Here is a 20,640-nt window from a genome sequence, read left to right on the forward strand (position 1 = left end):
CTTGTGGTTCTGGCAGACACAGCCATGCCCTTAAGGGGCTTGTGAACTGTTAGAATTGCTGTCACAGTCACAGCTCGCTCACACTCAAAATAACATGGCGAGTGTAACAGAGGCACCAGAAAGGGTTTGCAGTGGCTTAGAAGACAGCAAGCATATTCTCACAGGGAACAGTGGGGAATCTTCCCAGTGCAGGCAGGATTTTAACTCATTCATTCAACACCAACTTTCTTAGATGCTGTACTTTACATGTCAGTGAAAGTCAGAGGAGGAACTTGTTCTCAGAGAGCTCCTCTTTTCTTGGGGAAGACAGATCATCCTGCCACTACCCAGCACAGTGGTTAAGAGGCTGTGATGGCACTGCCATCAGACTTCAAATCTCTTCACCACCTGCCCAGGTCACTATGACCCATGAGCTTACTCTGGTGCAGACTTGGCTAGTTCTGGGCTGAGTCGTTCATCTGTTTGAGTCTTCTGGACCTGTTCCCCACGGGTACTCAGAAAAGGGGCTTCAGGCTCTTTGGTCTTCTGTCTGGTGTGAAAGCCATCTTCCTTCTGGTGGGGCTTGTCAGGGCTCCTAGGGCAGGTCTTGGCTCCTGGAAGCTCACAGAGGAGAACTGCAGCTTCTGGAGCTGCTGCCCCAGAAAGCTGGCAGGAAGGCTGGCCTCACACCTGCCTTGTGGGCCAGTCTCCCAGTCCCGGTCCATTGCCTCAGGCTTCCCTTTCCTACTTCTCTTCCTATCTGTGTCTGGTACTAAACATCCTGCCACCCAACCCCAAGAAAAGCATAGCTTGTTCCCATCTCAGGCAAAGGGCTCTCTCTCCCTGGAACTTTTCTCTGTCTCATTCATACGGGAGTCACACTCTTTTCGAGGAGTCAGTCTGGGCCTAGATTTTGGTCCCAGGGAAGAAAATTACTCCTCTGGGACACTGAAGAGACAATCTGGAGTCTGAAGATTCTCAGTTCCCAAGTGGCTGAGGTGAGGACCCCTTTACTCTTCTGCTCCTGAATCAGATCTACAAAGGAATTAACTTAGACCCTTGAAAGATCAATGCTGGCTTCTAAGAGAAAGTGAGAGCAGTTTTTGGTAAGACATTGGACTTAACAAATGTGACTGGCTGTGAAGGATGCACCTGGGTTTTTCACTGTTCCTTTGTCCTGTTTTCAGGCTGCACATAACTCTCCAATTCCATTCACCTAAATCAAACACTGCAACCAAAAGTTACATATAAACTTCCAAATTAACCTCCAAACCAAAGCCAACCAAAAACTGAGGACCTAGAACGATGAATATGGGAGAGTAAATCCTTCCTATTTTTTCCACTGAGGTCAATAGTCTTCTCTCAATAATTAAGTCATTGTTAAGTGGCTGGGATTATAACCTGATATCCAGCAATGCACTCATACATCATTCACTCAACAGACATTGAACGTCTACTACATGTTGAGCAGTATTCTAGATGCTGGGGATCCCTGTGGTCTTTTATTTTGATCAAGACTATAAAATTCATCTGAACACTGGTCTGAGAGAGTAAAGAATAATTTGTCTTTGTGGCCCACAGCCATGTTACATTACCTACATGCTAGAGCATCTAGCATATAAGAGTTACTCAATGGATGGATGTTGAATGAAGGGAACTTTAAATTTTATGGTTCACCAAGACTGTTTAACTCCTTTAACAGAAAAGTCTTCTGGCCTGAGAAGCTAGGCCTCTGGATAACAGAACTGCTAATTACCTGCATGTTGTGTATACACCATGTATTTCAAACATAGACATTCGTTGGTGAGTGCATCTGAGGCTACAAGAGGAACATGTTTAGACTATTTTTGTACATATTAGGTTGTCATTATAGTGATAGGAAGATGTATGGAAAAATTCAGACCACAAAGGCTTAAACTAGACGCCTGCAGTTACAAGTTACAAGAAGCATGGGTTCACGGTTTCAAAGCAAAATATTTGAAGAGGACGATGAGCAAAAGAAAAAATGCTTACTTACTTTCTATTATGGAAACGTTCGACATAAGAAAGTAGAGAGAATGGTATAATAAATGCACATGTACCCACAGAGTCAAAAATGATCAACTCGTGGTTAATCATGTTTCATCTATACCGCCACCCATAATATTTTGAAGGAAATCTCAAATATTATGTTAAAGAAAATGTTTTAGAATGGCAGAAGCCTGCTGGTTGTTGAAGCTGGGTGATGGGAACGTGGAGTTCCATCTTTTGTTGTTGCTGTTCACTTTTATATGTCTTGAAAGTTTCCGAGATACACCGATGGAAAACTAGGAACTGTTCTGCTTTTGCCATTACAGAAAATTATGTCAGAGAATAGAATAACGAATACTCTTTCCCCTAAAGTTGTGTTTCAGCTCCAATATAAGGTATTCTTAATAAAAGCTTTCAAGTTTAAAGAATAAAAAAAAGCAGTGGTGCTCTGACAACACAGATTTTTACAAATTATTTAAATAGAGGCTTCCAGCAGAAAAACTATAACACATTTTCCCCCCCCCTAAAAGTTGTTAATTTATCGACTGCTTACTGTGGGCTAGGACTTTGTTAAGCGCTCCTCATTGGACAATGAATTGAGGTTTCGGGGAGTGAGAGGTTGGCATACAGCCAAGAAGAGCTTTCCAACAGCCAGAGCTTAGCTAGATCTGCTGCCTCTGGAGACAGTGTGCTCCATGGCACTGGGGGGTGTTCATGTCAGGCAGGGTGACTGTGTGACAGTCAATGGGCTTCTGTGATTACTCGGACTTCAGTAGTAACCCTAATCCTGGATCACTGGGTCTGTCTGAAGACAGACGGTGAATGGTCTCCTCATCCTGGGTGAAGAGTTGCCTTCACACTAAATTAAAAACTGATCATCTTATGTCTGTGTAAAGCCTCACATGTGATAAATCAGAGTAACTGGTACATCTGATCAGGGCTGGACTAGATAAACTCCCAGACCTTTTCCACTCCTTGACTCTGTTCTACATACACTTCTGTCTTTTCAGGTCATGTGGTAGAGGCTGAGCCAAAGTAATTGAATGTAATTGTGATCCAGGATTATTCTGTAGCTGCTGTGAAATACACATTCGCTGTCTGGAGCAGTTTCCCATCGCTTCCAAAAGAGAGAACCATATTTTCTCTTTTCATGGCTTTTCTTGGAAAGGTCATGTTTGGAGGGAGGATAGTATGTGGTATGATGGAATTTTCTTTCTCCTCCATTCCCTCCATTCCTTCTTCCTTTACCTTGCTGAGTAGAGGATCTTTGATATAAGAGAATGAAGGGACAGAAACCTTGCTAGTGACTCAAAGTTATGCAATGGTAAGTGGTCACTATTAGTAGGAGGAACATTTATTTGCCTGTAGATGCTTCATGCTAAAGACTGAATCAGGGCCCTGAAGAGAAAGCAGAAGAGGAGAAGACAGATGGGAGATCAGATTCTATGGCCATACCACCCTGAAAGTGCCTGATCTCATCGGAAGGCAGATCAGGGAGAGAAGGGAAAGTTCCAGACATGCAACCTAGATGGATTTTCAGTTGACTGATGGGTAACTTCATGGAAAAGTAAAAGAAAGTTGTACCCTGTCCTCTGATAGTGCCCTGGAGGATAGTGGCACATAGGACTCACAAAATTGAGCAACAGCTTAGAAGAGAAGCTCAGTGGTGGTAGTGAGGGCGGGAGGGGAAGGAGAGGAAAGGATTCCTATACAGCGTGATAGGGCAGGCAGGGGTGGGTGGTAGTAGTGGGCTGAGTATTTGCGACGGTTTCCTTTACTGGGTTTCAAGGTGAGCAGCCCTACTGTCCCTTTCTGGTTATGTTTTGAGGTTGGGCTTACTGGATTTAGTTTACTATTTGCTTTGCTTCTCTGATCTTTAGTTTCCTTTTTTGCAAAATAATGTCAACCTCTACTTACATCATAGAATTTGACATAGCTTTTTCAAGACACTAAGCTTTGGAGGATAAGAACAAATGATTGGGCACTTTGGTGGATAGTCTGCAAAGGTGGCCACTACCAATTCCTGTCTTCCCTGTAGGTATATGCCACTTCCCCAACAAGAGGTGGAGTTTATTATAAGCTTTTGCACAGAAAAGGAAACCATAAACAAAACGAAAAGACAACCACAGAATGGGAGAAAATACTTGCAAACAGTATGACCAACAAGGGCTTAATTTTCAAAATATACATATAGCTCGTACAGCTCAGTATCAAAAAAAACAAGCAACCCAATCAAAATATGGGCAGAACACCTAAATAGACATTTCTCCAAAGAAGATATACAGATGGCCAACAGGCACATGAAAAAATGCTCAACATCGCTAACTATTAGAGGAATGAAAATCAAAACTACAATGAGTTATTACCTCACACCCATCAGAATGGCCATCATCAAAAAGTCTACAAATAATAAATGCTGGAGAGGTTATGGAGAAAAGGGAACCCTCCTACACTGTTGGTGGGAATGTAAATTGGTGCAGCCACTATGGAGAACAGTATGGAGGTTCCTTAAAAAAACTAAGAATAGAGTTGCCATATGATCCAGCAATCCCACTTCTGGGCATATATCTGGAAAAAATGAAAACTCTAATTTGAAAAGATACATGCACCCCAATGTTTATAGCAGCGCTATTTAGAATAGCCAAGAAATGGAAGCAACCTAAGTATCCATCGACAGATGAATGGATAAAGAAGGTGTGGTATATATATATATATATATATATACACACAATGGAGTATTACTCAGCCATAAAAGAGAATGAAATAATGCCAGCATTATTGGCATTATTTGAAGCAACATGGATGTACCTAGAGATTATCATAGTAAGTGAAGTAAATCAGAGAAAGACAAATATCATATGATATCACTTATATGTGGAATCTATAAAAATGATACAAATGAAATTATTTACAAAACAGAAACAAGACTCACAGAATAGAAAACAAATTTATGGTTACCAAAAGGAAGAGCAGGGATGGGGGAGGGATAATTTAGGAGTTTGGGATTGACAGATACACACTACTATATATAAAACAGATAAACAACAAAAACCTACTGTATAGCACAGGGAACTATATTTAATATCTTGTAATAACCTATAATGGAAAATAATCTGAAAAAGAATGTGCATATATATATATGTATATATATGTGTATATATATATATATATAACTGAATCACTTTGCTGTACACCTGAAATAACACAACATTGTAAATCAACTATACTTCAATTTAAAAAAAAAGGTGGAGCTTATTTAACTCTGGCCCTGTGGTTGCTTTCACCAATAGAACAAGATGGGAGTGATGTTCCGGGATTTCTGACCCAGCCCTAAGTGGACCGATGGCTTCCTTCCTCTTGGAATGCTCCTTCTTGGAAACCATCCACCATGCAGTGAGGCAGCCTAAGCAGCTGAGGAATACCATAATAGTGAATCGGGCGTTTTGAAAGTCCACAAATGACGGAGCATTGTGAAGAAGGAAGGGAAACCTAGATCCATAATAATTTTCTATTCCAGTGAGAACAAAGTTCTGCCCATTTCCATTTCCTTGATGGAAATGGTCCAATAAAATCAAACTGCTACCAGGTTGTTGGCTGGCTCCCCATGGAATCATGTCCCATTCAAGGGATCACTGCTGATCTCTGCTATTGTCATTTGGACAGTCAGCAATGAACTTAGAGAATAACTTATTTGCCACTGTGATATTCTGTATAGCATTGCTTCTGACCAGGAACTGATTTTAAAGCAAATGAAATCTGGCAATGGGTTCATACTCATGGAATTCATTTGTTTTACTGTATCTCCCATCAGCTGGCCCCAATGAACAGTGGGGAGGCCTTTGGAAGGCTCAGTTATGGAGCCATCTAGGTGACAGCACCTTGCAGGGCCGGGGTATTGTTCTCCAGGATGTGGCGTATACTCTGAATTAGCAACCAAGGTTTGATGCTGTTTTCCTCAGCTCCACGAATTCAGAGGTGGAAAAGCTCCCTCAAAATTACCTCTGATGGTAGTGATTTTACTTTTTTTTTTTTTTATTCTTTGCTTCCTATCCCCGACAACTTTGGACTCTGCTGGTTTAGAGGTCTTGGTTCCCAAGCGAGGAATGTTTCCACCAAGTAAGAAAACAATGGTTTCATTAAATTGGAAGTTGAGACTACTACCTGGGCTCTTTATACCAGTAAATCAACAGATCGTGGAGGGGCTTACTGTTTGGGTTCAGCAAAGGTAGGTCTTTCTGGGAAGGAAAATTCTTTGTTGTGGAACTGTGAGGTACATTTAGATCCTAGGTCTCCAGGCACTGTGTGCCAGCAGATACTTCTAGTCATTGATCCAACCCCCAAACATACCCTTCCTTCCCAAATGCCCTTTAGAGATATGGAATTGTCCCTGGTTGAGAATCACTTGTCACTAGTGCATTGTTTCAACAGTGACAATGTTTATTTTTTTTAACATTTTGATAAGCAATAATAGAATAATAAACTTTATAAAATATTTCTTATTGAGCCAAATAACAAATTAGAGACATGGTTTTCTTTCTTTTCTCTCTTTTTTCCCCTACCACTCTATTTTCTAGTTGGGGATTTAGTTTTAAACCATTTTATGGATTTAAATTGTGGTCACAAACTCTAAGAAACTAGCCAAGGTGAGGTCATTGGCTTTAAAGATGTCTAGATTTGAGACAGGCTGGGACCTGGGACCCTTTGCTGTAGTGCTCGCACCTGGACAAATGTCTCCTCAAGCAACAAAATATGAAGAAACTATAAGGGACTAAAAATAACTGCGCACATGCTCAGTTGGGGCAAATTATGAACAAGATACAAAAAGACTAAAAACCCAAGTGCCACTTCTGAGGAGTCCAGAGTAAAAGCTGCGTACTGTGCACGCCCCCTGCACTCAACACCACCAAAGGGGTGGGCAAAACACCTAAGCCCCCCCTCTGGCCCGACCCCTGGACCCACCCCTACCCTTGCCCCATATAAGGGACCAGCTCGCTGCCCCCCTCAGGGAGTGAGCAAGGGAACCCGTTACTTGTTTTCACTCCCTCCTGCTGCAGCACAAATCCCAGTAAAGCCTTGCCTGAATTTCTCATTTGTCCTCTTATCAATTTCTATTGATTAAAGAGTCTAAGAACCCTGTCAATAACAGATTGGCAATCTCTAAATTGTGGATATCATGACACCAGAGTTCATTTGACTGAGAGCAAGTTGCAATACCACAGGGTTATTTGTCTTGATACAAATATGATTTTATTAGAGAAAACATTCTGCTATACAGAACGATGTGTTACATTGCTCTCTGCATAGTAAGCTCAGGTTCTAAATTAAACTTAATTTGTGCCAATGGGAATTGCATCAGCTGGTTAGGTACACACACGCGCGCACGCGCACACACGTACCTCTGGTGATTCTTACCTTCTGTGTTCTTGTTTTTCATCATAATGTTTACTGTAGCAACGACTGCAAAGTATTTCCAGAGAATTTGTTCCTGGTGTTGGGTAATACACTTTGGCTCCAGGGCAAGTTCTAAAAGCTTCTCTCAGCTTTACATACTTTCTGGAATTGTCCTCAGTTTCCATTCTCTCCTTGGCCTGTGGCTGCAATGTGAGACAGCTCCCGTCACACCTCTGAGACTGGTTAAGTCAGTTTACTTCTCTGAGTATTGATTGCCTTAATTCAGAAGCAAGAATACTGACTTGAAGGACAAAAAGTTTAATGAACTTTAAAATCCCTTCTAGTGTTAGCGTTCAGTGGCTCCAATCTATTTTCTTACTTACTGTGTCCAGTACAAAGCTAGTGGAGTGACACCTCCACAGAGATCTTCAGCTATGTAGCAGCCCCCAAGGAGACAGACCCTGACTCCAGGCACTACCTGCAATGCCTCGTTAGAAGCATCCCTCTTCCATCCAGTGGCCTCCATCCGACCTCCTGCCCTCCAAGGATTCAGGTTTCTAAGTATAAAGCTCTTTGAATTCATACGTGGCTACAGTCAGAGGGGACCTCAGCCTTGCCATCTAGTCTAATTCTTCATCAAACAAATGAACAAACTGAGGCCAAGAGAAGTGACTTGTCCATGGTCACAAAGCCAGCCAGTAGTAGCAGGGCTGGGATATATATTGACATATCCTGCCTTCCAGTTCAGTGTTCTCTCCACTGAACCTGGGTGCCTGTCATCAAATGATTACAGCTTCACAGGAATGGTGCTCCTAGAGATGGCTTTCTACACTGTATCTCCTTTGGTAAGATTTCAAGCTGAATTTCTCTTTCAGCTCTAAAATCTTTACACTGGGTATCAGGGGCCTGTGGACACTTGCTCCATGAAGCTCAGCAGAAAAGGAGGCATCCGCAGTGATAACAGGGAACCTGGTGGGTTAAATACACTCACTTCTCTATCCAGGGGCTATGGCCTCAGGGTGGCCTACTGAATTATTTGCCGAAAGGACATGAATTTCAATTCTCTGAGTCTGGAATGACCATATCCAGTGATGAGAAGGTAGAAAGACGCATTTATTTAGCAAATGTTTTGTTTTGATGTTCTGTGCTGAGTGGTGTAGTGATTAAGCTGGGGCTTTGGAAACAATAATTTAGGCTCAAATCCCAGTTCCATTCATTATTAGCTGTTGAATCTTGGGCAAGTTATCTAATCTCTCTGCTTTATCTTACGTATTTGCAAAACGGAGCTGCTGCTGCTATTACCTATGTATAGAGATTATTATTAAGATGAACTCAATTAATATGCATAAAGCACTTAGAAAAATGCCTGATACATAGTAAGTGCTATATAGTGATCGCTGTTACTATGCAAATTAAAAGTATATTCACATAAAACATCAACATACATTTTGAAGTGATACATATTAAATATATTAGAATAGTTACCTATGAGGATATAAGAGCATTCCAAAAAAAAAAAAAAAAAAAAACCCATGCAAGTAATTCCAGAGCTCCTGCTTTTAATCACTAGAGACACTGCCAATCTGAATAAACTGAGGCTAAAATAAAGGATGCTAAGGCATCAAGCATTCATGCAGAGGCAGGAGGAGAACTTGGAAGACAGTCTCCATAATCAGATGGGAGATTTAGGCCCTTCTTTTTCATCCCTAAACTTCAGAATCTGTAGGCTGTCTATGAGTTAATACTGTTTGAAGAGCCTGCTCAGATTCCACTAGCCGCACCAAACTTCTGCAGGGAGTAGAGTCAAGAGTGTGTTTTCCAACTGCAGAAAGCGTCATCTCTGATGCCTGAAATGCAGGTCCATGAGCTTCAGCAGTAAGTTTTACTCAGACAGGAAGCAAGAGTGTAACTGTGAGAGACTGAAAAAAATGAATGCTCCCAAATAGAAGCTTGCCTAAATAAATTATGCCCAACCATATAACAGCATATAGGCAGCCTCCAAGCTGGAATAATATTAATGACCTAGACCTAGAAAATGATCTAGAAAAATATTTGTGATATATTGTTATTTAAAAAAAAATAGATCACAGTGTACTATGTAGAATGTGTGTGTGTATATACACATACATGCATACGCACATATATATATACACACGCATACATGTACAGAAAATAGCAGGCAGGGTGTGTACATCATAATATTAACAGTGACTATCTTGAGCATGGGTATTAGGAAGAGTCTTACTTTTGCCTTATTTTATCTATATTTTCCAAGTTTTCTATAATAAACCTGTATGACTTTTATAAAGGAAAAATAATTTAAAAATAGCTAAAGGGGCACCAATAGTAAAGGTTGTTTTTCCTATGGATATCATGTTCCTCTTCTATAATCAAGTTGAAAATTATCTTTTCTATTCCTTCCAGGCTGATGCAATGGCTCCCACCTTTGTGCACAGGTGGCTGCTCTTATCCATGGCTGTCACAGCATGGATCCTATTGCATTCTGGTTACTGGGTACATACCCAGTTAGAACCATCTGGCATATATAGAACCTGGCACATGGGTACGTTTGACACAAATGAATTAATGAATCGGTAGGGGCTCAATAGCTTGGATTTGGCTACAAGCGCTGCCGTTTATAAGCTAGGTGAGTCCCAGTCTCCTGATCTGTACAGTGGCAATAACAATTGTGGGTCAAGAGACCTCCAGTAGTTTTCGTAAATGGCAAAGTGCTGGTCACAATATGGGTGAGGGTGCAGAAAGAGGGTTTATTATTATTGCTGCATCTACTAACAGGTCTACATCTTCCCATCCCTTATTTCTCTTTGGCTCCCTAAGGCATCATGGTTACCATGGCAGCCAGATGATGCTGATGATACCTCCAGGGGCAGCAAGGTAAAGCTGAGCCAGTTCCCAGGTCCTCATGCATGCTCTTGGCAGGCCAGAGTGAGACGGTCTGAAGCTCAGCCTCCTTTCAGGCCCCCCACCCTGTCTAGGGTCACTTAGATCCACAAACCCTGCCTCTTCAGCCTCAGTCTGGGGGCCCTGAAACACTCCTTCAGAGGCTCCCTCCTTCCCAACCTCTGTCTCTTGACTCCCTGCCTGGTTGCCGTGGAAACAGGTTCCACTGCGGACAAAGGAGGGAGCTGGGTCCTGCTTCCTCCCGGTCCTACTGATGAGGATTTTTAGACCGTGGAGACTGCGCTGCCCTGCCTTGCACCTGCCCTCACTTCCCGTGTTCTCACTCAAGTGGAGATTGCCCTCCCTTGCCACTGACGAGACCATGTGTAAAAGTGTGACCACAGGTGAATGGAAGAAAATCTTCTACGAGAAGATGGAGGCGGCAAAGCTGGCTGACAGCTGGGACTTCATCATCGATCCCAACCTCAAGCACAATGTGCTAGTCCCAGGCTGGAAGCAGTACCTGGAGTTGCATGCCTCAGGCCGGTGAGTAGCCCAGGAAGTAGGACCCCTGCAGGCAGCCCCTGGGACGCCTTCCATGAAAAGACAGAAACATGGGGAACCCAGGTGCTAGGGGTCAGTCTCACTGTTGGCCCAGTGCAGACTGGGAGGCAGAGAAAGAGTAGCTACTGGGAGTTGGGACACCTAAGTTTGATTCCAGCTCTTCCGCTGAGCACCTGGTAACTTTCCCTCTCTGAGTCATAGTCTCCCCTTCCGGAAAAAGAGGTGGAATATATTTATTAGCTCTAAACACTGGTATTTTACATACTTTTATATTTTAATAACCTCTTAACACAATTGAAAGCCAAGAGAAGGGGGGGCTTGTGGGTCAAGAGGCCTGTGTTCTGGTCCTGGAACAGTTCAGTTTCAATCTATTTAATTCAGCTTGACTTAATATAAAATATTGAACACCTGAGGTGTGCTGGAAACTAGCTCTACTCTTGATGACCTTTGAGAAATTCAGTTTCCTTCTTGGACCTCACTTTCCCCACTTGTGGAAGGAGGGGCTAGCGTAGATCCTTGCCTCTTGGTTCATGGACCAGCATCAGCAGCATCACCTGGAACTTGTTAAAGATGCAGACTCTTCGGCCCCATTCTAGACCTGCTGAACCGGAATCTGCATTTCAGCAAGGTCCCTACGTGGTTCATGTGCAAGTAACGTCTGAGACGACTGTCGAGCACTCTTGTCCGTGGGTGGACTATGTAAAGACTTACCTCTGGGACATAAGATTCGGAGGTTGAGTGGTGCAGCCTGGGGGTCAGAAGCAAGGCCTTCCTTCCTTCCCTAGTTCAATTTATTCAATTCAAGAAACATCTACTGGGTACCTGTTAGGTGCTGGATACTGGCTCTGCCTCTAACTCACTGTGTATACAGCTTTCTTACTCTCTTTGCCTCAGAGTAAAACACAGGGTTAATTAGGTGATTTCTAAGCTCCCTCCAGTTTTGACATTTTCCATTCCAAGTTTTGTAGTCTAGTTTGGGAGAGGGGAAACAGTCCCCAAAGGGTGTGAGTAAACAAGAAGAGAAGAGAATGGAAATGTGGAGTCCCTTCACCAGCTGATGGGAGGGATGCAAAGGACCCGACACTCGCTGTCAGGGCCCAGGAGCTTCTCAAACACCTGAAAGGCTTGTGGGGCTGAGTGGGGAGGGCTTGTGCATCCTCCCGACCTGGCTGATGACCTGAGAACCCCAGCTGGCCCCAGTTAGCTCAATCTGGGCGTGAACTGCCTCCACTTCCAGGCCTTCAGATACATTAACCCTGGCACCGGCCCAGAGGCTGAGAATTGATAATGGTGTCATTTTCTCTGGATTTGGGTCTAGCCAGTTCACAGTCAGTGTTGACAGGCAAGAGTGTGTGGATGGAGCTTGTGTTTTCTCTGTGGTGCGGGCCATCCCAGCTATCAGACTCAAAGGATATTTGAGCAGGAAGGACTCTTAGTGCAACGTGCACGTTTTACAGATGAGGAAAGGTGCCCAGAGCCAAAGGCCCAAAGGCAAGGCCTGAAGGGCATTGAAATGGAGGGCACTGAGGCTTCTGCAGAGCACAGAGGGGGGCCCAGTGATGGCAGAGCGCTGCTGGATGCCAGCTGCCTCGTGAGGCGCCTACTCTGCTCATAGCAGAGCACACAAGGGGGCGGGCTGGGAAGCCACCTGGGGAAAGCTAGTGAACCCAGGGGGCCGTAAACACAACACCTCTACCTCCAGGCTCTGCCTACTGCCCCTTACCTCGTTCCTGGATCTGTTTCCACCTCCTCCACTCCGTCCTCTCCTCCTGCCTCTCCTCGTCTCCACAGGTTCCACTGCTCCTGGTGCTGGCACACCTGGCAGTCGCCCCACGTGGTCATCCTCTTCCACATGTACCTGGACCGCGCCCAGCGGGCAGGCTCGGTGCGCATGCGCGTCTTCAAGCAGCTGTGCTACAAGTGCGGCACGGCGCGCCTGGACGAGTCGAGCATGCTGGAGGAGAACATCGAGAGCCTGGTGGACAACCTCATCACCAGCCTGCGCGAGCAGTGCTATGGGGAGAGCGGCGGCCAGTACCGCATCCACGTGGCCAGCCGCCAAGACAACCGGCGGCACCGCAGAGAGTTCTGCGAGGCCTGCCAGGAGGGCATCGTGCACTGGAAGCCCAGCGAGAAGCTGCTGGAGGAGGAGGCGACAACCTACACCTTCTCCCGGGCTCCCAGCCCCACCAAGCCGCAGGCCGAGGCGGGTTCTGGCTGCAATTTCTGCTCCATCCCCTGGTGCTTGTTTTGGGCCACGGTCCTGCTGCTGATCACCTACCTGCAGTTCTCCTTCCACAGCTCCGTCTAAGAGTCCCTTGTTGGGCCCAGGCAGATGCTAGGGGCCCAAGGCCTGAGAGGCCAGCCAACTGGTGGGAGGGGGTGAAGAGAGACCTGGGTTGGGAGTGGGGATAAGTTCTAGAGACTCAGTGGGGACCCAGGACAAATCACCCTGCTTTTCTATCTATAAAAGTAAGGGTTTGGGCTATATCATTGGCTTTTCAAAGTGAGGCCCAGGACCCCAACGTTCTGCATAGGTGCCTCGGGGCTTTTGGATTTGGAAGGGGTGAGTGAGTGCGTTTCCCATCATGGTCAAACCGCCCATCCCCAACTCCTACCTCCTCCTCTAGAGCAGCTCCATGTTAGATGGAGTTTATTTAAGAGTTTTGTATGAAAAAGGTCCAACTGCGTTTAAAAACTTTGAAAATTACGGGGCTAGGCGTGATCTCAAGGGGCCTTTCCACAGCAATGAGCTCCTCCTTGCTTTCTCGTTAACCCCAGCCCTACCCTTCACTATTGCCCACATCCGGAGCTGCAGCCTTACATTAGCCTCTGCCTGGTGTATGAGTCTCATCCATAGCTCCATCTCCATGCACACAGTAGAGGTTCCTCGTGAAGGGAGAGAGGTGGAGGCACTAGGCTGCCCCTTTGTTCCTGGGTACGCGGGGTCCCTTGCTTCTGTTTTCCACACTCCCAGTTTCCGGCTTCCCTCCACTCAGCGTGGATTCTGGGGCCTGTCTGGTGCCCAGATGGTGCTTGGGGTGGAGTCCCACAGAGTAGGCTTCCCACCCACTGCACGTGAGCCATCAGAGAATTTAGGAGAGGTTCAGAAGGTAGAATGTTAGAAGCAAAGCACAAAATCCCTAGGAAACACATATAATGACTCTCCATTATAATGAAGAGTCTTCAGAGTTCAGGGACCAAGTCGGACTGATTCTCAGTGGTTCTGATGGTCAGAGTACCTGAAGAGGGGCCTGGCTTCTTGAGCTATTTGCTGCAACCCTCGTTGAGAGGCTTTCCCACATGGGCCAGGCATGGGCCCGCTCACCAAAGATCGGCTGTCCACCTAGAACCACAGGGATGGGGGGCCATTAGTAAGAGAGGGAGCATGAAAGATGGGAAGTGTTTTGCCCTAGAGAAGTGCATAGATATGTGGGAGAATCCTAATCGCCTTCAAAGGGGATGCCGTATGGTGTAGAAAGGGAGGAGAGGAGACTTTCTGATGGTAGGGGTACAGAGTGTGATTTGGGGAAGGGAGGCAGAAAGCAGGAAGTGGGACGCCACCCTGTACCTTTGAGGGTCCTCGTCCACCTCACCTTTGTTAATAACTTGACTCCTTCTCCTTCCCCCACTGCTCCCCTTTCTAATGGGAAGTCACCACCCACCGTCTGTAGTGGTGGAGGGAGGAGGGCCACTTATATAAAGACAGGGTACTTTAATAAAGATGGGATTTCTTCAATAAGGCTTAGTAGTCATTACTGTGTGCTTGGGATTCACCAGTGTCCCTGATCTGTAATGGGCTGTTGGACACCCCTCCCATCCCCTCTCTCCCCTTTCTGGGGTCCCCATATAAAGCTTGATCTAGCTCCAGCTTCAAGTTCTGGGCCAACCATGTACATAGTCAGGAGGGATTCAGGCAGCCCTTGGTCAGCCATCCAGGGCACTCAGCTTAAGATTATTCTTACTCTTGCCCTTGCTCTGATCCTAGTAACTGCCTGGTGACTTCCTTTGCTTCACGTAGTACACAAGTATTCATTCCTTTATCCAGGAGGCGTATCCTGAGTGCCTTCTCTCTGGCAAGGCCTGATGTGGGTGCTGGGATCCAGCGAGCACTAAGGGGTAGGCCGTGTCTCTCAGAGACCTCTGCTTACTGCAGATATTCTCAGCCTTGGCTGTACTTCAGAAATCCTGGGGAGCCTTTAAAGAAATGTCAGTGCCCGGCCACCACCTGAGACCAGCAGAATCAGAATTGCTGGGTGTGGGGCCTGAGCATCTGAAATTAGAATAGGACCCCCAGGTGACCCACCTGAGCTGCCCGGTGTAAGGCCTCCTAACTGAGGAATAGGCTTCCTTCTGCACCCAGGCTTATACTAATGAGCCCAGAGAGCTTCCTTGATGACCTGCCGTGGATTCTCTAGGACTTGGGCACAGCTTCCCCACTCACTCCCTGGGCACTTGACCCTCCCTCAAACCTCCCTGCTCCTGCCTGACCACCTGCTGCATGGCTTTATCCTGCTCTGAGAATCTCCAATTTTGAGCTCTGCCACCCTTGCCAGATGCATATCAAGCTTGGTTGTAATTACTTGTCCATAGCTATACTCCCTGCTGGAGTGTGATCACGGCTTGGAAGTGACTTACTCCAGTCCCCACTGCCAGGTAGTGGTAGAGCGAGGGTCCAACCCTTGACTGGGTTTACTCCGGAACACTTTCCTAAAGCATTAAGCCTCTTCCTGCTCTGTAGGAAGACGTCTACCATCTACAAACGCCTCCTCCGTCTCCCTTATTGTCCCTCATACTTGCTAGGCTTACTCACAGCTTAGCCCTTGTCTTGGCAAAGACTTCTCTAGGGCAGTTCTTTCTTTGCACACATGGCCACATGCCACGTGATGACCTTGTTAGATGTACCCTAGGTTTTATAAATAAACTCCTCGGGGACATTCCAGGATCCCAAGCCTCTCCCACTGGTGCTTCTGTGCATTGGTCTTGATGTTCAAGCCAGGAGGAGACCTACAGGCACTTGAATTGGTGTTCCAGAGGCTGCAATCCTTAGCGTAGGGTCAGCGAGAAGTGCTGCCTTGATCACTTCCTTCAAACTCAGCAGGATGGAGGAACAGCCCAATGGGAGAACGCTTCTTGGGGCTCCGGAGTCCTGCAAACCCAGAAGATCACCAACTAAGGATGATTTGCTGTGAGACAGATTAGAGATGTCTTGATTGAGTGCCCTTATTTTATGGAGAAAAAACTGAAGTACTAGAGAAAGTACGAAAGTTGAGCTGTGCTGTACAGCACAGAGTAAGGCAAGATCATGAAATCTGGGGTTAAGAAAGACGAGTCCTAGTTCTGCTACTTACTAGCTGTATGGCCTTAGGAAAACTAGCTAAGCTCCTTGAGCCCCAGTTTTCCTCCTTGTTGAAATGGGAATAATCAATCTGCCACGGAGGGCTATTGTAAGGAATAAATAATACACTATCTGCGACATTCCAGATACAAAGCCCATATTCCTTCTCTTCTTTCTGATGAGATTGAACGCTCATCCTCTTCTTTCTTCTCCTTTTCCTTTCCATTGGCAGCCTCCCCTTTGAGACCTGAAGGGCTTTCTATTTGTGATTTCAGTTCTGTTGGTAAATACTTTAGGAAAAACATGGAAGGCAAGGGTTAACTTCCCAGCCCAAGAGTTAGAACTAGTTTATTTTAATATATGTAGCATCGTTTCTTTTCTTCTCCTCATATATCTTGCAAAGCAATGACTTCATTTTCCCAGCAGCATGGTAGCCACTCTTCATTCTTCAAAGACAGCTATTTAAAAAATCTCCCCAAACAGAAAACATCAGTGATTTCTGGGCTCCATTCCCATTGGCTGAAATACCCCAAAAGGAATTTAGTTCTTTTCCAAGTCCCGTTCTGGTTCTCTGCAGGACTCCCAGCTAAGAAATTTCCTTTGGGATCATTTTCGGCATTGCGTGGGTACTGCCACATGCATCAGGGAAGTGAAATCTGCCTGCTGTATGGCTCTTTTGTGACAGGGCCTTGTGAGGGCTGGTGGGTTGGCAGTTGTGGTATAGAAATCTCATTGGCCTGAGGGCTGGAAACCTGGGTTTCAGCCCTGGCTTAGCCAATATCCAGGCATGTAGGTTGATGACCTTGGATGATCTAGTCTTTCCCGTCCCCTGGGTCTCAGTTTCTTCATTTGTAAAGCAAAGAGGTAAGGTGAACTGAAGGCTCCCTGCTAGCTCTGACGTTGCTCAAAAACTGCTGCTTAGACTTTTTTTTTTTCTCATTAAACTTTTTTAATGGGTCTCAAGTTCTGTGACAGACTTTTGGTCAAGTTGTTTCCATTAAAAAGTACTGATTTTAGGGCTTCCCTGGTGGCGCAGTGGTTGAGAGTCCGCCTGCCGATGCAGGGGACACAGGTTCGTGCCCCTGTCCGGGAAGATCCCACATGCCGCGGAGCAGCTGTGCCCGTGAGCCATGGCCGCTGAGCCTGTGCGTCCGGAGCCTGGACTCCGCAACGAGAGAGGCCACAACAGTGAGAGGCCCACGTACTGCAAAAAAAAAAAAAAAAAAAAAAAAAAAAAGTACTGATTTTAAAAACTAATACCTTAAAACTGCCACACACAAAACAAATGGTCCACAAAACATTCTCCTTCCTTCTGAAGGTTTTGCCATGCATTGTTATCATTAACCAGTCTTTTGCTATTAAACTTAAATGGCCAATTGAGACAAACTGTTCTGAGACCCTTTTTCCACCACTGATTAAGACTGGGGTGGCAGGTATTGGGGATAATATTCATTTAGCCTTCTGAGCTTTCTGGGCAGACTTGGTGACCTTGCCAGCTCCAGTTGCCTTTTGTCCACTGCTTTGATGACACCCATAGAAACCGTCTGTCTCATGTCACGAACAGCAAAGCGGCCCAGAGGAGGATAGTCAGAGAAGCTCTCAACACACATGGGTTTCCCAGGAACCATATCAACAATGACAGCATCACCAGATTTCAAGAGTTTGGGGCCAACTTCCAGCTTTTTCCCAGAACGACGATCAATCTTCTCCTTCAGCTCAGCAAACGTGCAGGCAATGTGAGCTGTGTGACAATCCAGCACAGGTGCATAGCCAGCACTGCTTTGGCCTGGATGGTTCAAGATAATCACCTGAGCTGTGAAGCCAGCTGCTTCCATCAGTGGGTCATTTTTGCTGTCACCAGCCACACTGCCAAAGTGAACATCTTTGACAGACACATTCTTGACATTGAAGCCCACATTGTCCCCAGGAAGGGCTTCACTCAAAGCTTCATGGTGCATTTCAACAGACTTCACTTCAGTTATCACATTGACTGGGGGAAAGATGACCACCATGCCAGGTTTGAGAACACCAGTCTCCACTCAACCCACAGGGACAGTGCCAATACCACCAATTTTGTAGACGTCCTGGAGGGGCAAACGCTAGGGCTTGTCAGTTGGGCGAGTTGGTGGCAGGATGCAATCCAGAGCTTCAAGCAGTGTGGTTCCTCTGTCGTTGCCATCTTTTCAGGTGACTTTCCATCCCTTGAACCACGGCATGTTAGCACTTGGCTCCAGCACGTTTTCACCATTCCAGCCAGAAACTGGCACAAATGCTGCTGTGTCAGGGTTGTAGCCAATTTTCTTAACGGAGGCGCTGACTTCCTTAACAATTTCCTCGTATCTCTTCTGGCTGTAGGGTGGCTCAGTGGAATCCATTTTGTTAACTCCAACATTTAGTTGTTTCACACCCAGAGTGTAGGCCAGAAGGGCATGCTCACAGGTCTGTCCATTCTTGGAAATACCGGCTTCGAATTCACCAACACCAGCAGCAACAATCATGACAGCACAATCAGCCTGGGATGTGCCTGTAATCGTGTTTTTGATGAAGCCTCTGTGTCCTGGGGCATCAATGATGGTCACATAGTACTTGCTGGTCTCGAATTTCCATAGGAAGATATCAATGTTGATACCACTCTTGCATTCATCTTTCAGTTTGTCCAAGACCCAGGCATATTTGAAGGAGCCCTTTCCTATCTCGGCAGCCTCCTTCTCGAACTTTTCAATGGTTCTCTTGTTGATCCCACCACATTGGTAGATCAGATGGCCAGTAGTGGTGGACTTCCCCGAATCTACGTGTCCAACGACAATGATGTTGGTGTGGGTCTTCTCCTTTCCCATTTTTGCTTCGGTTTAGCGGTGGTTTTCACGACACCTGGGTCCTGGAGGCAAACCCATTGTGAAAAAGCTGCTAAGTCTTATTTTGTCCTTGGGCATTTGGGATAGTGCCCTGATCCTGACCCCTCTAATAGGCCATCTAGGTGTTACACCAAGATTTCAGTCTGCCTAGGTCAGCTTGGGGTTGGACCTTCTTATCTGAATGTCCATAGCATCTTCCTTTCCTTTCCTTTCTGGAGCAAATGGATTTATGCATCTTACTCTGACTCAACCTCTCTCTCAAGGTATTCACATTTTGAAAGGCAGTTACCTTGAGAGGTGTCACCTTATACAAGGACTTGGGTGGTAGTGTTGGAATATCAGTTTGTGTCTTATCCCTTCACTTCTAAGCCCAATGATTTTTCACTCCCATCTTAATAGGCTTACAGTATTATTTTGAGGACATAATAAGATATTCCCTATTTTCAAGACTTATTCACTCAACAAATGTTTACTGAGTACATATTATGTGCCAGGCATTGTTCTAGGCACTAGAGATATAGTGGAAAGCAAAGTGACTAAATCACTGACCTTATGGATAGTAGAAAAACTAGACAGCAAACAATATAAGTAAGCTGTGTGGTATACTAGATAGTGTTAAGTACTAAGGAGAAGAATAAAGTAGGCAAGGGGGACAGGAAGGGCAGGGGATGGAGTTACAATTTTAGATTAGGTAGCTAGGGAAGGTCTCACTAAGAAGGTGACGTTTGAAAAAAGATGAAGGAACTGAGTAAGGCAAAGGGCATGTGCAAAAGCCCTGAGGTAGGAGCAGCCTGGAATGTTGAACCACGAGGAGGCCAATGTGGCTGGAATGCAGTTCAGGCTTAGTAGTCATTACTAAGTGGGGATGGGGGTCAGAGCATATAAGCCATAGGTCATCAGGACATTGGTTGTTGATTTAAATGAGACAAAAAGCCATCGGAGGGTTTGAGCAGTGGGGTGATGTAATCCAATTTAGTGCCACTGTGTTGAGAATGTCCACAGAGGGACAAGAATGAAAGAGGAAAGATTAGCTAGGAGGCTCCTGCAACAATCCAGCAAAGAGGGGATAGTGCCTGTTCCTGGGTGGGGACCTGTACCAGGGTACTAGCAACTGGCTGTATTTTAAAGTAGAGCTGAGGGGGTTTGTTGATGACTCAGATGTGTGGTGTTCGAGAAAGAGGAATCAAACACGCCCCAAGATTTTTGGTCAGGTCAACTGGAAGAGTGGAGTTACCGCTTTCTGAGATGGGGTTGGCTGTGTAAGGAACAGACGTGGGGGCCGTAACAGGAGCTTGGTTGTGGACACGTGAAGTCTGAGATGCTTTTTGGGCATCCTGTTAGACACTGAACACGAGAAATGCCAAGGCAGTTGAATATTCATACCTGTGGTTCAGAGGAGAGGACCAAGCTGGAGATGCAAGTGAAGTCATTAGCATTTGGATGACGTTAAATGTCATGAGATTAGATGAGATTACTCAGGGAGTGAGGGTGGAGAGCACAGACAGGCGGGCCAGGACTGAGCCCTGGGGCTATCCATGTATAGAGGTTGCAAAGAAGGAGAAACTCAAGGGGGACTGTGGAAACTGAGCACAGAGAGCATGA

The 20,640-nt window shown here is 45.7% G+C and overlaps 1 protein-coding gene and 1 pseudogene across 1 annotated transcript; one reads left to right on the forward strand and one right to left on the reverse strand.

Annotated features, from left to right (window-relative positions):
- The first annotated feature begins 10,555 nt into the window (after nucleotides 1-10,555).
- Nucleotides 10,556-13,156, forward strand: RTP1 (receptor transporter protein 1). Its single transcript, XM_065876670.1, has 2 exons — nucleotides 10,556-10,827; nucleotides 12,637-13,156. The coding sequence occupies exons 1-2, from the start codon at nucleotides 10,556-10,558 to the stop codon at nucleotides 13,154-13,156; spliced, it is 792 nt and encodes a 263-aa protein (XP_065732742.1).
- Nucleotides 13,157-17,632: 4,476 nt separating this feature from the next.
- LOC136122149 (elongation factor 1-alpha 1 pseudogene) lies at nucleotides 17,633-19,020 on the reverse strand (annotated as a pseudogene).
- Between the last annotated feature and the right edge of the window lie 1,620 nt (nucleotides 19,021-20,640).

The sequence above is a fragment of the Phocoena phocoena genome, chromosome 4 (assembly GCF_963924675.1).
Source record: "Phocoena phocoena chromosome 4, mPhoPho1.1, whole genome shotgun sequence".
Taxonomy (NCBI): Eukaryota; Metazoa; Chordata; class Mammalia; order Artiodactyla; family Phocoenidae; genus Phocoena; species Phocoena phocoena.

Coding starts and splice junctions, on each gene's coding strand:
- RTP1 (XM_065876670.1), top strand. CDS start 10,556: ATGAGGATTTTTAGACCGTGGAGACTGCGCTGCCCTGCCTTGCACCTG. Junction 10,828..12,636: donor GAGTTGCATGCCTCAGGCCG/GTGAGTAGCCCA, acceptor TCGTCTCCACAG/GTTCCACTGCTCCTGGTGCT.